The 16,813-nt window shown below is 41.0% G+C and overlaps 1 protein-coding gene across 3 annotated transcripts in view; it reads left to right on the forward strand.

The window, feature by feature from the left end:
• UBAC2 (UBA domain containing 2) overlaps positions 1-16,813 on the forward strand; it is a 239,994-nt gene that overhangs the window by 165,020 nt on the left and 58,161 nt on the right. For all 3 annotated transcript variants that reach the window (XM_004384158.2, XM_023738519.1, XM_023738520.1), the window contains one exon: positions 6,161-6,406. In XM_004384158.2, coding sequence (XP_004384215.1) covers positions 6,161-6,406 — 246 coding nt within the window. The remainder of the gene's footprint in view (positions 1-6,160; positions 6,407-16,813) is intronic.

Raw genomic sequence — 16,813 nt, forward strand, 5'->3', positions numbered from 1 at the left:
TTATCCTTTGTGGTGGATTTTACTTTAAAGTCTATTTTGTCAGAGATTAATATTGCCACTCCTGCTCTTTTTTGAGTGTTGTTTGCTTGATAAATTTTTTCTATCCTTTGAGTTTTAGTTTGTGTCTTTAAGTCTAAGGTGTGTCTCTTGTAGGCAGCATGTAGACAGATCGTGTTTTTTTAATCCATTCTGCCAGTCTCTGTCGCTTTATTGGTACATTTAATCCATTTACATTCAGTGTAGTTATTGATACGTATGAGGTTAGTACTGTCGTTTTGATGTCTTTCTTTGTGTATTGTTGACAATTTCTTTGTTCCACTTAATTTTCTGTGCTGAGTCATTTTTCTTTATGTATTTTTTTCCATCATTTTCATTGTTGTTGATTTTGTATTTGCTGACTCTTTTTGTTTTTCTTCTGTTTTGATGTGTAGGGTTGTTAGTTTCATTAGTGGTTCCCTTAATATTTACCCCTATTTTTCTAAGTTTAAACCAGTCTTTTATTTCTTTATATTGCCTTGACTTCCTCTCCATATGAAAGACCTATGACTGTATTTTTTAGTCCCCCTTTTCTGTTTTAATGTTGTCATCTTTTACATACGGACATCTCTGTTTTCCTATTTTCAGTGTTTTAGCTTTGATTTATTTCTGTGACTTCCTCATCTGGGTTGATAACTGATTGCTCTGTCCTGTGTTCTAGTGTTGGGTGGTTATCTGATGTTACTGATTTTCTAACCCGAGGAATCCCTTTAGTATTTCATCATATGTGAGAGACAGTTTTGCTGGATATGTAATTCTTGGCTGGCAATTTTTTTTCCTTCAAGGCTTTATATATGTCATCCCATTGCCTTCTTGCCTACATGGTTTCTGCTGAGTAGTCTGAGCTTAGTCTTATTGATTCTTCTTGTAGATGACTTTTCATTTATCCCTAGCTGCTCTTAAAATTCTCTCTTTATCTTTGGTTTTGGTAAATTTGATTATAATATGTATTGGTGATTTTCTTTTGAGATCTACCTTATGTGGGGTTCAGTGAGCATCTTGGATAGGTATCTTCTCATCTTCCACGATATCAGGAAGTTTTCTGCCAACAAGTCTTCAACAGTTCTCTCTATCTTCTGTTATCCCCCCTGTTCTGGTACTCCAGTCACTCATAGGTTATTCCTCTTGATAGAGTCCCACATAATTCTTAGTGTTTCTTCATTTTTTAAAATTCTTTTATCTGAATTTTCCTCAAATAAGTTGATGTCAAGTGCTTTATCTTTGGCCTCACTAATTCTGACTTTCATTGCCTCAATTCTGCTCCTTTGACTTTCTATTGAGTTGTCTAATTCTGAAATTTTATTGTTAATCCTCTGGATTTCTGTTTGTTGTCTCTCTGTGGATTCTTGAAGCCTGTTAAATTTGTCATTATGCTCTTTTCTAATCTTCTTAAGTTCCTCTATTGTTTTTTCTGGCTGTTCCTTGACTAGTTCTGCATTTTGCCTGATCTCCTTCCTGATCTCTTGAAGAGTTCTGTGTATTAATATTAATTTTTTGTATTCTACCTCTGGTAATTCCAAGAAATTCTCTTTCTCTGGAAAATTTCTTGATTCTTTGTCTTGGGAGCTTACTGAAGCCCTCATGGTCTGCCTCTTTATGTGATTTGATGTTGACTGTTGTCTCTGAGCCATCAGTAAGTTGTTATATTTATTTATTTTGTGTTTGCTTACTGTGTCCTAGCTTCTTGTTTTGTTTTGGTATACCCAAATAGACTGCTCATGTGAGCTAGTTTGATTATTGACGCCTTTGAAGCTCTAACGTCCTGTCACCAGGTGGTTAGATCTGTTACTAGGTATGTGAGCCCAGGAGTCTGTTTACTTTTCTTGTATGGATTCAGCTCAGGTGTCCAGGTAGTCTGTCACCAAGTGTGTGGTGCAGGCTCTCACCTATAGTCATAGACAGGCAGGGGTGATTGGTGTCGGCACAGGTATCTGGCTGCAGTAGAGGGTCACATACTGAGCAAGGCCGGGGGCTGACGGCTGCCCCTGAGTGTCTGGGAGGAAAGCATGTCCCTATTCCCTATAGCGCATAGGTGGTGGGTTTTGCAGTCGGACTATGAGTACTCAATGTTCTTGGCTATAAGGACTAGGAGACACCTTTTATTCTTGGACCCCTGTTGCAGGTGGCTAGGTGGCGTGGGTGGAGCCACCAGCCCTCAGGCCCCTGATGTGGGTAGGTGAGAACCCTGCTTAATGGGCAGAGCAGTGTCAAATGTCACGAACCTTCCATTTCACCATATAGCTGAAGTTAGGCTTCAGGTATATACCTTGTAGTGTGGTGATGAGGGTCTACGCCATTGAAACGGGCCCATACAGTTCTATGCAGGGGAGAGAGGAGTTCAGCGTCCGTGGACCCCTTATGCCTGTGCCTAGGCAAAGGAGCTGTGCCTACCCTGAGTTCCCGGCTTAGGGGAGCCAGCAGATTATTTTTTCCTGTTTGTTAATTTGTTCCCTCTCCAAGGCAGGGAGAATGGCTCAGGGTATGTGATGGGTCCCACTTCCAGCCCAGGAGACTGGGCAGTGGCTGAAGCTTGCCTGGGAGCTAGTGCAGAGCGGGGAAGGAGCAGGTAAATGGGAGAGAGGTTTTTCTCAAAGGGGGTATTTTTTGATCCATGCCGTAGGTCAGATGCATATACTTATCTTTTGCTGATTGAGTGCCGCTTTTCACTGGTGCTGGAGACCCGAGTAGACTTTCTACCGCTTAGTCTCTCCCAATGTGGAAGACACCTCCCACGTGCCACTGCTTGCCTCACCGCACGCACCACCCTATCCAGCCAGAAGAGTGCTGGCTCCCGCAGGGTCAGGTCTGGCAACTCCTCGCTGCTTCCAAACCGTCTCTTCCTCCCCCTGCCACTCAGTCTGATTCTGCAACTTTGCCTTTGATTCAGGGCTCCTAGATTGTCATATACAGTTGATTCACTTGTTTTTTTTGGGTCTTTGTTGTAAGAGGGATCACAGGAAGCGTCTGACTACTCCACCGTCTTGGCCCACCTCTTAAAACATTTTCTTAATAAACTGTGTTATACCAGTTGATCTAGATGTCCTCCAAAACTATGGTCCCCAGGCCCTAGCCCCAGGTACTCTATCCCTCCAAGTGTTTGGATGTTTCCAGGAAACTTCTTTGCTTTTGTTCTTTTACCTTTTTTTTATTGTGATATATAACACATAAAAAAATGTGCATACTATATAAATGGTATGAATCTGTGCAAATCAGGATAAAGTGAATAACTTTAACCACCACCCAGGTCAAGACAGCACTACTATCCCGAGTCCCCGAGCACCCTGGCACTGATGGTAGACAGTGCTTTGCTGTATAGTTTACCACTTGGCATATAGTTTAGCAATATCCATTTTCATAATTGGAATCATAACGTATGCTTCTTTCTCTCAACATTATGTTTTTAAAATTCAGACCTTAAATATTCCGTATGAATTTCAGGATCCTGTATTTAAGTTCCAACAAAAACTCTGTGAAGATTTTATTTGGAATTGTATTGAACTTATTATTAATTTATTAAGAATTGACGTGTTAACAATTTTGTATCTTCTCATTCCTTAATGTGTTATCTTTCTCTGTGAATAGGATTTTTTTAATGTCCATATGATAGTTTTCTAGTTTTCTCTATAAAGGTTTTATATATTTTTAGTTAGATTTATTGCTAGCTATCTTATACTTTTTCTTGCTGTTCTCTGCTGGCAATTAACTGTTTTCCTTTCTAGGCAATCTGTATTTTATCTCTGCCTGCTTTTAAGAATTTCTTTCTTTGTTTCACTATAGTGGATCTAGGTGTGAATTTCATTTTGTTATCCTTCTTGGGACTCTTGCATTTTCAATCTTCAGATTTATATCCTTTACTAATTCTGGAAAACTCTCGGCTGTAATGTCTTTATATATAGTCTCCCCTCCCCTACCCCCATATTCCCTCTGTCATCTTCCGGAACGTCTACAAAACATACGTTGAGGGCCTCATTGTTCTGTATGTAATCCACCTGTTTAGAGTCCCATGCCTTATGTCTAAAGCCTGCTCTACCTCACTTCAAAGCCTCTGGTTTATGCCCTCCAGAGCCTTTGCCTTCTCACTGCAAGAGAGGGAAGGTACATACATAACTGTGTTGAGTGGGAACTAGGGGTGCCACTTATACAGACTTAAGTAATCCTCCACTTAACTCCTGCCTTCACAATACCTGCTGTCTCTAACCCCTGATGCCTGGGTCCCTCCATGGGCATCTGGATTTATCCTTCCCATATGCTAAATGATTTATAATTCAGTATGTTTTCCATGTTTGTTTTTGTGGTTCAGGATGACAGATGCTTTCTAGCTTCACTAAAGAGGGACTTTGTTTCTGTTTTCCTTTTCTTTGTTGTTTTGTGCTATTTTTGATAGAAGGGGCATGGATATTATTTGACACCAGAAGTCCTCTCCCATTGACTTCTCAGCCTACTCCAGTCTGTCTTCTGCTTCTGTCACTGCCTTGAAACTGTTCTTGAAAGATCTTCAAAGGCACAATATAATGGTCATTCCTCTCTCTTTTATTGTACTTGAACTCCTGGCTGCATTAGACGTAGATGACCGTTCATATCTTAAAACACTCCCTTGGCTTAGCTTCAGTGATATCGTTCTCTCCTAGTTTTCCTCTTGTTCACTGGTAGGTCCTTCTTTGACTTCTTTACTGACTTCTCCTACTCTGTCCACCCACAAAATATTGACATACTCCTGGGTTCAATCCTAAACCCTCTTTTCTCTCTGTTACACATCCCCCACCCTAATATTACCACATCTAGTCCTATTGCTTTAAGTGCTACCTAGTATGCCAGTGACTTCCAAATCTCTCTCTATACCTAACTTTTCCCCTGAGCTCCAGATTTGAATATCCAACCACCCACTTGATATTTGCTTAGAATTTCTAACAACTACTCCCAAGCTTATGCCTACATTGTGTTTGCTGTTTTCTCTGCCTGAACTGTTCTTCCCCTGATTCTTCAAATCTTGACATCCCATCATCCTTAAGATCTTTGCTCAAGTGTCTTCCTTAGAGGACTTCCTTAACCACCCAGTACAGAGAAGATCCCTGCTTGAAGTCACGCTCTTTTATTTCTGTTATAGATTTGTCAGAAATTCCTTTATGTGCTACTTGTTTACTGTCTTGTCTCCATATTGACCACTGTTACCTCTACAAGAGTGGGACCTTGTTTGTCTTGTCTTCTGCTGTATTCTGAGTGCCTAGAAGTGCCTGGTATATAGCAGTAAATTCTTGCCAAATGAACTAATTAATTTAAATTTTATCAATAAAACGTTTAAGTGTACTTTTCTCACATTAAGCAGGAAATTGTCAAATATGCTCTAATTTGGTATGAATAACTTCTATTATTCTGGAAGTTAAAGTCATAAAATTAAAGATACACAAGTTTTACCAAAGGAGCAGCTGTAGTCGTTTTTATGTAGAAAACCACAGGGAGTCTTTAGACTTCTCTTAACGTATAAATGACCTTGAAGATGAAAAATAAAATTGAGTTAAATTGTAAATTGAATTGTTAAATTGCTAACTAATATAGTTGAGGAATTAAAAATCTAAAAAAAAAATTAATACTTGAAAAGTTGATTAAAACAGTGCATTTAAAAAGCAAAGATTCTAGGTTGTCTTTATTTTTCGATAAATTTGTTATGTGACTGGGTCAGACCATTGAACATCAAAGTCGCTTTCTGTTTGTATCTCTCCTTGGTGGCCATCTGCCAAAAAGAGTAACCACAGAGTCAGTACAGTGTGAAAGTGTTTCTATTATCAGATTTGTTTTTATGGCTTTTTTGGTTGTTGTTTTTTTTTTTTAAATGTTTTACAAATCCTTTGAGTGATAAATGGTTAGCATTTTGCTATCCCTTCTAATTTAATAAAATAATTTTGTTATATTGAGTAAATTAAACTTTTTATTGATTTGTCCCTTAGTATTCTACAGTTTAATAGAGTCTTTTAGTTATCACCTGACACTGCTAAAACTAAGAGAAATGTCATCTGAAGTATAGTAGTAATACCCAGAACTGGGTTTTATTGTTATTGATTTCTATGTTAAATATGTCCTTTAAAATTTTATCACACTTAAATAATCTAATTGGACTTTTTTCTTTTAGATTTCCGGTATGTGCTACAACAGCAGGGTGTTAAAAATTCATCAGGTGCTCTGCATTCCTAGCTGGATGGCCAAGTTATTTTCTTGGACCCTTGAGCCCATTTTCTCATCTTCAGAACCCACCAGCGAAGCCAGAATCGGAATGGGAGCCACAGTAGACATCCAGAGACAACAAAGAATGGAGCTGCTTGACCGCCAGCTGACGCTCTCTCAGTTTGCTCACGCAAGGCGACAAAGGCAGCGGCAGGTAAAAAATAATAATAATCATTACATTTTTAAAAATACTCAGTGATCTAAGTAAACTTTGCCTCTGTGATTGTATCTGTGGTGGAGATTACGTTTTAGTCCTATGCACGGCAATGTAGATTTTGGCAGTTTTCCAAACAGAATGTAGGTCTCTGGTAGTGGATACTCTTGTTTTTTTAAAAGGTAAAGAAATAAAGTGTAGCTGAAAGATTGATCAAACTGGACATTCTTGTTCCAGTTATATTAGGTAAGCATTATTTCTTAGAGAAACACCAACCTAGTTTACAAAGTATGGTATTTATCTGTTTTCATAATCTTGTAAAAGCCACAGTGTCTTCCTGTGAAATGCTTATCATGTACTCTGGAGTGAAGAGCAAATGTAAAACTTCTTGATTTTCCTTGGTTGAAATGGAGAGAATATGAAGGTGAAAACATTTTCAAGGGAACAGTGTACAATGAGTAAATCAAATAAATGCCATGTTTTCTTAACCTTATCATCTATTGAGAATTTATTTACAAATAGTGCTGTACCCAAACAACCTGATACTGGTCTTTCAAGGGAGGCCAGAGAAGGGAGGTCACTATTACTCTACATCAGTCTAGAACCTCAGGTCCAATCTTTCTTTGACCCTTCTATAGTCCAGCACACTGAGCTCTTCACTGCTTGTCTCCATCTTCTTCACCCTCTGGGAAGAGGGTACTAAGAGAGGGTACTATTCCCTCTTGGTGTCTCCCTGTCTCCTGCCTGCAGCTGAGGTGGGAGGCAGGTCTGCAGGGCCTTACAAGGGCCTGGAGAAGTGAAATCAGGTTTAGAGTCCCATTGGAGCTGCAGGTCCCAGAGTTTATATCTGGGGTGGGAGGAAGGAGGCCCCTTCTCGATGAGCTGAGTCTGCAAGGGAAAGAGAGAAGTAAAGTTTGTTTCTACAAATACATTTTAATTTGAAGTGACTCTAGAATATATGATAAAAATACCCATCTACCCATCATGTAGTTAAAGATGGAGGACAGATTCCTCCTAGAGAGATCCAAGCTGAAGGTGTAGATCATGGAGTCAGCTTTGTAGAGATGAGAGCAGAAAGCAGGGTACTAGATGAGATCTGTAAGGAAACACTACACCCAAGATGAATGTAGGCCTCGGACTAAGCCTTGTATTTAGCAGGAAGAGGAGGTAGATCCTCCAGGGGAAACAGAGGGACAGAATGAAAGGTACAAGAACTCAGAATAATCAGTATCCACAAAGCTGAAGGAGTAGTGGTGAGTATAAATATTTTCCAGGGAGAATGGACAGAGTTTATGAGGGAGAGAAAGAAGTATAGTGGATGATTCTGAGGTTTCTGGCTTAGATAATGGGATAGATGGATGATGGTACCATTTCACCAATATCAGAAGAATAAATTTGTGGGAAGTATATTATCTGAGGTACTTTTGGGATACCTGGGAGGAGATCTCCATTATATAGCTATGCATCTTGTGCTAATGGAGAAACCATTTAAAAAAAAAAAAAAAACCCTGTTGCCATCAAGTGGATTCTGACTTACAGTGACCCTATAGTACAGAGTAGAATTGCCCCCATAAGGTTTCCAAGGCTGTAAATCTTTATAGAAGCAAACTGCCCCATGTTTTCTCCCACAAAGCGGCTGGTGAGTTCAGACCGCCAACCTTTCAGTTAGCAACCAAGCACTTAACCACTGTGCCACCAGGGCTCCTGTGAGCAAACTGTAGAAGGTGTATTTCTCAGGTTGATTTCCCCAGGAAGCACACACTGAGTTGCAGATTAGTGTACAGGAAGTTTATTGGAGAAAGCTCTCAAGATCAATACCTGTGAGGTAGGGATGGTGAAGGAAGCAAGGCTGGGCAGCAGAAGTTAAACTGCAGTTTCAGCAAAGGCCTCAGTAATCTTATGGAGAGCTGTGGAGCTGGGATGGCTCTTCGTAGTTGTCTCAGATTGGGGTGAGAGGGCTGAAACTTTAAACCTCCACCAGCCAGTCATTAGATTACCCCCAGGAAGGAGGCATGATCTTGGGTAGATTGGTTCTCTTCAGATCCAAGCCATCCACAGAGAGAATCTCAGTTTAGAATGATCAGATGTCAGTACTCCCAGCGCGTGGAACAGAGTGCTTCAATTCTGAAGGATGTGCGGGGACTGGGCAGTACACCACAGCATCCACTACAGTCCACTCCTTCTGCTGCTTGGATCTGCTTTAAATAAGTTCTTGGAGCAGCTCCTCCAGGATTCCAGTGGGCCTGTTTTCCTGAGAGAAACTTTCAAGAAGAGGGTTAGCCGAACGAACTACATCCCCTTCTATTGAAGCTGATCTCAAGGCCATACCAATAATAATCTTCTTCTTCTACTGTCCATTCTAGATTCCCCTCACCCTTGACTAGAAGGCTTACTTGACGTGACACGCACTTCTTCATCCCTGTGACTTCTCAGTCCCTGGTCACCCTGCTCTCCTCAGGCTGTGGCTGCTGCACTTGTCCGTTTACCCATAATAATTTGGCAAGCGAGTACCAAGAGACGCCCAAGTAGATTCCCTAGGTGTCATACATATTCTTCCCTGTCCCCTTTTTTGTGACTGTGGCCCTATTTTTTCCTGATGATCAGGGTTAATTACTCCTGCTAGGCTGATGACTCCTTTCCTTGCTTGCTGGTCTTTTGGCACAAGGAGCCCAGTACCTGGGTAACAGCCGTAGCTTAGAATGTATGTCCCCTGGTGGAAGTGTACCCCTTCTGTGAGCCAAGATTTCTAACCTCGTAGAACCTACAGAGGCAGAGACAGGAAGCATGGATTCCCCATGTTGGTCACTGAGAGTGATGGTAATCAGAGTCACTTCTCCCTTATTTCCAAGGCCCATGTGTTCTACCTACTGGGGACACAGCACCCATATAATGATGTTGATTTAGGGTTTACACTGCATCCTGGAGGTTACATCACCATCCTCACAGTGTATCATCTCCTGGTGTTTCACTTGCACCTTCAACAGGCTGTTTCATTGATATCCCAAGCCAGCAGCTTCTGGATCATATGGTATGTGAAAAGCTCAGTGTATCCCATAAACATGCCACTGTGCACCCACTTCGCTGTAAAGTAGGCCTTTTGGTCTGATGTGATGTTATGCAGAATGCTGTCAGTGGATCAGGCTCTCCATAAGGCCTCAGATAGTGGTACTGGCTGACAGAAAAGGCAGACCTATAACTGGAATAAGTGTCAAATCCAGTTAAGATGGATTGCTGCCCCTTCCACAGTGGAAAGGGCCCAGTACAGTCTACTTGTTGCTAAATGACTGTTCTCCTGGTTGTATCGGGGCTCAGCATTGGTCTCTGTTGCTGGCAGAAAGGATATTCTGCAGTAGCCAAAACTAGATTAGCCTAGTGAGTGGGACCCATGCATAGCTCCCATCCCTGTCACCATGGTAGTCTGTTCACGTGCTCATTGTACCAGCACTGGGGTGATTGATGATAGAGGTTAGCTGATGTCAATCAACTGAGTCATTCTATCTACCTCTTGTTTAGTGCCTTTTTTGTGGTGGATGCCCATGATAGATGTTAACCTGCAAGACAAAGACCTTCACACTTCATGCCCATTCTTTTAGCTATATCTACATGCCTCCTGGAAACCCTGGTTGTGTAGTGGTTAAGTGCTATGGCTGCTAACCAAAGGGTCAGCAGTTCAGATCCACCAGGCGCTCCTTGGAAACTCTATGGGGCAGTTCTACTCTGTCCTATAGGGTCACTTCCTCGTGACTCCTTGTCCTTACCTTTCAGTCCCCTGACCAACCAACAGAGTCATTTGCCATGGCTCATGAGTTCATATATATTATTACCTCAGGCCACTTCTCTTTCCACACAAAGTGGATGACCAAGTGTACCGCCCAAGCTCTGCCCTTTGGGAGGATTTCCCCTCATCATTATCTTTCAAGGTTTCCATTTGAGTCAAACTGTAGTGCAGCCACAGTCCATCTTCAGCTTTCACTGTTGTACCAACCCATCCGTGAACCAAATTTGACTGTTTTCCTCCTCTGTCATTTGGTCTTAAGGGACCTGCCTCCACTTGATTATAGATGTGAGCTGGGGAAAAAGGTTTTTAATTTCAGTTGGGTCTGTTGTGATATCACCCATCTCATTTCTTACTCGGGCCCTTTACTTCCTCTCCTGTTTTTCTTTTGTCAGTTTGGCCAGTGGTTTATTGATTTTGTTGATCTTTGCAAAGAACTACCTTTTGGTCTTGTTAACTCTTTCAATTGTTTTTCTATTCTCTATTTCATTTAATTCTGCTCTAATTATTATTTCCTTTCTTCTGGCACCCGAGGGCTTCTTTGCTGCTCTCTTTCTACTTGTTCCAGTTGTAGGGTTAATGTTTTGATTTTGACCCTTTCTTCTTTTTGGATGTGTGCATTTATTGCTATAAATTGACCTCTGAGCACTGCTTTTGCTGTGTCCTGAAGGTTCTGGTAGGATGTGTTTTCATTCTCATTTGATTCTGTGAGTTTCTTTATTCCATCCTTAATTTCTTCTATAACCCAATAGTTTTTGAGCAAGGTGTTGTTCAGTGTCCATGTGTTTGATTTTTTCCTTGCTTTTTCTGTTACTGATTTCTACTTTTATGGCTTTATGATCAGAGAAGATGCTTTGTAATATTTCGATGCTTTGGATTCTGTTAAGGCTTGCTTTATGGCCTAATATGTGGTCTATTCTGGAGAATGTTCCATGTGCCTTGGAAAAGGTAGTATATTTGGCTGCTGTTGGATGGAGTGTTGAGTATATGTCTATGAGATCAAGTTGGTTGATAGTGGCATGTAGATCTTCAGTGTCTTTATTGAGCTTCTTTCTGGATGTTCTGTCCTTCACCAAAAGTGGTGTGTTGAAGTCTCCTGCTATTATTGTGAAGCTGTCTATCTCTCTTTTCAATGCTGTTAGAGTTTGTTTTATATATTTTGGAGCCCTGTCGTTGGGTGCATAAATATTTATTATGGTTATATCCTCCTGGTGTCTTGACCCTTTAATCATTATATAGTGTCCTTCCTTATCCTATGTGGTGGGTTTTACTTTAAAGTCTATTTTGTCAGAGATTAATATTGCCACTCCTGCTCTTTTTTGAGTGTTGTTTGCTTGATATGTTTTTTTCCATCCTTTGAGTTTTGGTTTGTTTCTTTAAGTCTAAGGTGTGTCTCTTGTAGGCCGCATATAGACAGATTGTGGTTTTTAATCCATTCTGCCACTCTCTGTTTCTTTATTGGTGCATTTAGTCTGTTTATATTCAGCGTAATTATTGATAGATATGAGTTTAGTGTTGTCATTTTGATGTCTTTGTTCCACTTAATTTTCTGTGCTGAGTTGTTTTTCTTTATGTATTTTCTTTTCATCATTTTAATTTTGTATTTGCTGAATCTTTATGTTTTTCTTTTTTTTTTTTTATTTTGATGTGTAGGGTTGTTAGTTTCCTTTGTGGTGAGTTTAATATTTACCTTTGTTTTTCTAAGTTTAAGCCAGTCTTTTATTTCTTTATATTGCCTTGTCCTCCTCTCCATATGAAAGATCTATGACTACATTTTTTAGTCCTTCTTTTTTGTTTTAATGTTGTCATCTTTTACATATTGACGTCTTTGTTCCCTATTTTCAGTGTTTTAGCTTTGATTGATTTTTGTGACTTCCCTATCTTGGGTTGTTATCTGATTTTATAGATTTTCTAACCTGAGTACTCCCTTTAGTATTTCTTGTAATTTTGGTTTGTTTTCACAAATTCCCTAAACATCTGTTTATCTGGAAATGCCCTAATTTCACCATCATATATGAGAGACAGTTTTGCTGCATATATAATTCTTGGCTGGCAGTCTTTTTCCTTCAAGGCTTTATATATGTCATCCCATTGCCTTCTTGCCTGCATGGTTTCTGCTGAGTAGTCCGAGCTTAGTCTCATTGACTCTCCTTTGTAGATGGCTTTTCGTTTATCCCTATCTGCTCTTAAAATTCTGTCTTTATCTTTGGTTTTGGCAAATTTGATTGTATTATCTATTTGTGACTCTTTTGAGATCTACCTTATGTGGGGTTCGATGAGTGTCTTGGATAGATATCTTCTCGTCTTTCACGATATCAGGGAAGTTTTCTGCCAAAAAGTCTTCAACAATTCTCTCTGTGTTTTCTATTATCCCCCCTGTTCTGGTACTCCAATCACTCATAGGTTATTCCTCTTGATAGAGTCCCACATAATTCTTACTGTTTCTTCATTTTTTAAAATTCTTTTATCTGAATTTTCCTCAAATAAGTTGGTGTCAAGTGCTTTACCTTCAGTCTCACTAATTCTGACTTCCATTGCCTCAGTTCTGCTCCTATGACTTTCTATTGAGTTGTCTAATTCTGAAATTTTATTGTTAGTCCTCTGGATTTCTGTTTGTTGTCTCTCTGTGGATTCTTGAAGCCTGTTAAATTTGTCATCATGCTCTTCTCTAATCTTCTTAAGTTCCTCTATTGTTTTGTCTCTCTGTTACTTGACTAGTTCTGCATTTTGCCTGATCTCCTTCCTGATCTCTTGAAGAGTTCTGTATATTAATCTTGTATTCTGTCTCCCATAATTCCAAGAAATTCTCTTTATTTGGAAATTTCTTGATTTCTTTATTTTGGGAGGTTGTTGAAGCCATCATAGTCTGTGTCTTTATGTGATTTGATATTGACTGTTGTCTCCGAGCCATCAGTAAGTTATTATATTTATTTGTTTTATGTTTGCTTACTGTGTCCTAGCTTCTTGTTTTGTTTTGTTCTGATATGCCCAAATAGGCTACTTGTGTGAGCTAGTTTGATTATTGGCGCCTTTGAAGCTCTAGCGTCCTGTCTCCAGGTGATTAGATATGTTACTAGGTATGTGAGCCCAGGAGTCTGTTTACTTTTCTTGTATGGATTCAGCTCAGGTGTCCAGGTAGTCTGTCACCAAGTGTGTGGTGCAGGCTCTCACCTATAGTCATAGACAGGCAGGGGTGATTGGTGTCAGCACAGGTATCTAGCTGCAGTAGGGGTTATGCGCTGAGCAAGGCAGGGGGCTGATGGCTGCCCCTGAGTGTCTGGGAGGAAAGCATGTCCCTGTTCCCTAAAGCACATAGGTGAGTAGGTTTTGCAGCCAGACTGTGGGCACCCAATGCTGTTGGCTCTAAGGACTGAGAGGCACCGCTTTATTCTTGGACCCCTGTCACGGGTGGCTAGGTGGCGTAGGTGGAGCGACCAGTCCTCAGGCCTTTATGTAGGTAGGTGAGGACCCTGCTTGATGGGCAGAGCAGTGTCAAATGTCACAAACCTGCCATTTCACCTTATAGCTGATACAGTTGAAGTTAGGCTTCAGGTACGTACCCTGTTGTACTGTGGTAATGAGGGCCTATGCTGTTGAAATGGGCCCACACAGGTCTATGCAGGGGTGAAAGGCATTCAAAGTCTGTGGGCCCCTTATGCTTGTGCTTAGGCAAAGGAGCTGCGCCTATCCTGAGTTCCCTTCTTAAGTTAGCTGTCAGATTATTTTTTCCTGTTTGTTAATGTGTTCCCTCTCCAAGGCCGGGAGAATGGCTCAGGACACATGACATGTCCCACTTCCGGCCCAGGGGACTTGGCAGTCGCTGAAGCTGGCCTAGGACCCAGTGCAGAGCAGGGAGGGGGCAGGTAAATGGGAGGGCAGTTTTCCCCAAAGGGGATGTTTTTTGATCCGCCCAGTAGGTCAGACACATGTACTTATCTTTTGCTGATTGACCGCTCGTTCTGGAGGCATTAGTAGACTCTCCACCGCTCAGTCTCTCCCAATGTGGACAACACCTCCTGAGCGCCACTGCTTGCCTCACCACATGCGTCACCCCATCCAGCCTGAAGGGTGCCGGCTCCCGTGGGGTCAGGTCTGGCAACTCCTCACTGCTTCTGAACCGTCTGTCCCTCCCCCTGCCACTCAGTCCTCAACTTTGCCTTTGATGTTCAGGGCTCCTAGATTGTCATATATAATCAATTCACTTGTTTTTTTAGATATTTGTTGTAAGAGGGACCACAGGAAACATCTGACTACTTCACCATTTTGGCCCCACCTCGTGGGGAAAAGGTTTTGATACAACAGTGGTGGATGACATGGTGTCTGGGATACCTGCTACTGCAACTTCCTTGTGCTCTTTGGTCCTGCTCATGCTGATCCTAAATAACACCACTTCCATTTTCTGATAGATTTCTGTTGGGCCCACCTGATCTTATACTTTGGTAGTTCTCACAGTTCTGACCACATGCTCATTTTATGCCCCCGTAATCAAGCACTCGTGTCTACCAGGGTCCAGGAGCCGTTTTTTGTAAGGGTATAATTCTCTGTGTATAGGGTGTGGTCTTGCTTCAGTACCCTAGGGATCTGTGTTGTGTTTCTCCCATTGTGGCTTGCCATAAACTCCACATAGTGTCTTTCCCACTGCAGATACCTTTAATACCAGATCTTCCAGGTTGCATAGTCCAAGTACCAGTGAATAAAACAGACAAAAATCCCTGCCCTCCTGGAGTGTACATTCATTCCAGCCATTGTTGTTATTGTTGTTAGGTACTGTCAAGTCAGTTCAGACTCAGCCAGTTCAGACACTATGTACAATAGAACGAAACACTGCCGGGTTCTGCGCCATCCTCACAGTCATTGTTATGCTTGAGCCCATTGTTGTAGCTACTGTTGTCAATCCATCTCACAGAGGGTCTTCCTCTCTTTCGCTGGCCCTCCACCAAGCAGGATGTCCTTCTCCAGGAACTGGTCCCTCCTGATAACGTGTCCAAAGTATATGAGATGAAGTCTCGCCATCCTTGCCTCTAAGGAGCATTCTGGCTGTGCTTCCTCCAAGACAGATTTGTTCGTTCTTTTGGCAGTCCATGGTATATTCAGTATTCTTCACCAACACCATAATTCAAAGGAGTCAATTATTCTTTGCTCTTCCTTATTCACTGTCCAGCTTTCGCATGCATACGAGGCAATTGAAAACACCATGGCTTAGGTCAGGCGCACCTTAGTCCTTAAGGTGACATCTTTGCTTTTTAACACTTGTAAAGAGGTCTTTTGTAGCAGATTTTGGTGAGCCATACAATGTGAAAATTGTTGCATTACCTCTTTTTTGTTTTTTTGTACACACTGCTTGCCAGGCTCCTCGACTTTCAAAGATAAGTCTTGCCTGCCTTGATAAGTCTGAAATTCAGAGCAGAATGCCAGTTCCTGGGTTTTTGCCAAGTCTTTACATCGAATGGCCTGCTGACTAGTAAAGAACATTCTCTTCTGGCAAATTCTCTCCTAGTATACAGACATTATATACCCAAATCTCATTAGCTTACCTCCTGCAGAAACGTCTTCACCTGGCTGTGTTTTAATTGTTCGTCTTTAGGTTTTGTTCAGGTCAATAGGATAAATCACCACATAGAGAACTCTTCTATTACAGCATTACTGAAGAAATTATCCACTGTGTTTGTGTGCTTGCATGAGCACCATATATGACAGTTACATTGGAATTTGGACCTGAGAAAACGTTTTAATTCATTTCTTTTTCAACAAGTATGTACTTAGTACTTATTATATACAAGGCCTAGTGCTAGACATTGAGGATGCTGCTGTGAAAAAGACAGTCACCCGTGCTTTTCTTTAATGGAGCTTAAGTCCTGTCTCTCCTAAAGAATTACCATGTTACGTTTTTCATCGGTAAAAAGAACACCGCCATCTATTAAGTGCTGACTCTATGTCAGTCACTTGCTAAGTACTTTATGTACATTATTTCATTTACTCCCACTGTCGGTCTTGAGAGATACCGGTATTTCCATTATTTCCACTAAAACTTACAGCATTGGTTACTTGCCCAGGGGACATACAGCTGCTGACACGGGGAATCCATGTTTTGGACCCAGATGTGTCCGACTTCCAGGCCTCTGCTCCTCATCACTACATCGTCCTCCCTCCCTGTGAGGACTCCTTCGTGCTGTTTGATTGTTTGTGTTCGCTTTTTTGCTTTGACTGGCAGGTACCTTGGTGCCAGGCTTAAGGTTATAGCAAATTAACTCTTTAACCCAAAGTTAGAATTTTTGCTTCCATCTCCTTCTATATGTTTTTAAAATATATTTTTGTTTGTTTTAATTCCCTTGTATCCTTTATTGTAGACAACTCAAATTCTGTTACTGCATTTAAAATAAATTTATTCTTTAAAAACTGTTGGTGTTCTAATATTTTTCAAAGAACTCAGACTTTATTTGGTCAGAAAGTCATTCACTTCCTGATTACTGCATATCACGTCAGTTTCTCTGCAGTTTTTAATATCAAGCATTCTAAAATATTGCCAGAGACTTATTTGAATGTATTCCTTTATATTTCTTTGGCCTGCTTTTGTCTCATTTCATCTCGCCATATGGCAGCTACTTAGATACTCAGCCATCCTCCATCTGCCT

The sequence above is a fragment of the Trichechus manatus genome, unplaced genomic scaffold, assembly GCF_000243295.1.
Source record: "Trichechus manatus latirostris isolate Lorelei unplaced genomic scaffold, TriManLat1.0 scaffold00118, whole genome shotgun sequence".
Taxonomy (NCBI): Eukaryota; Metazoa; Chordata; class Mammalia; order Sirenia; family Trichechidae; genus Trichechus; species Trichechus manatus.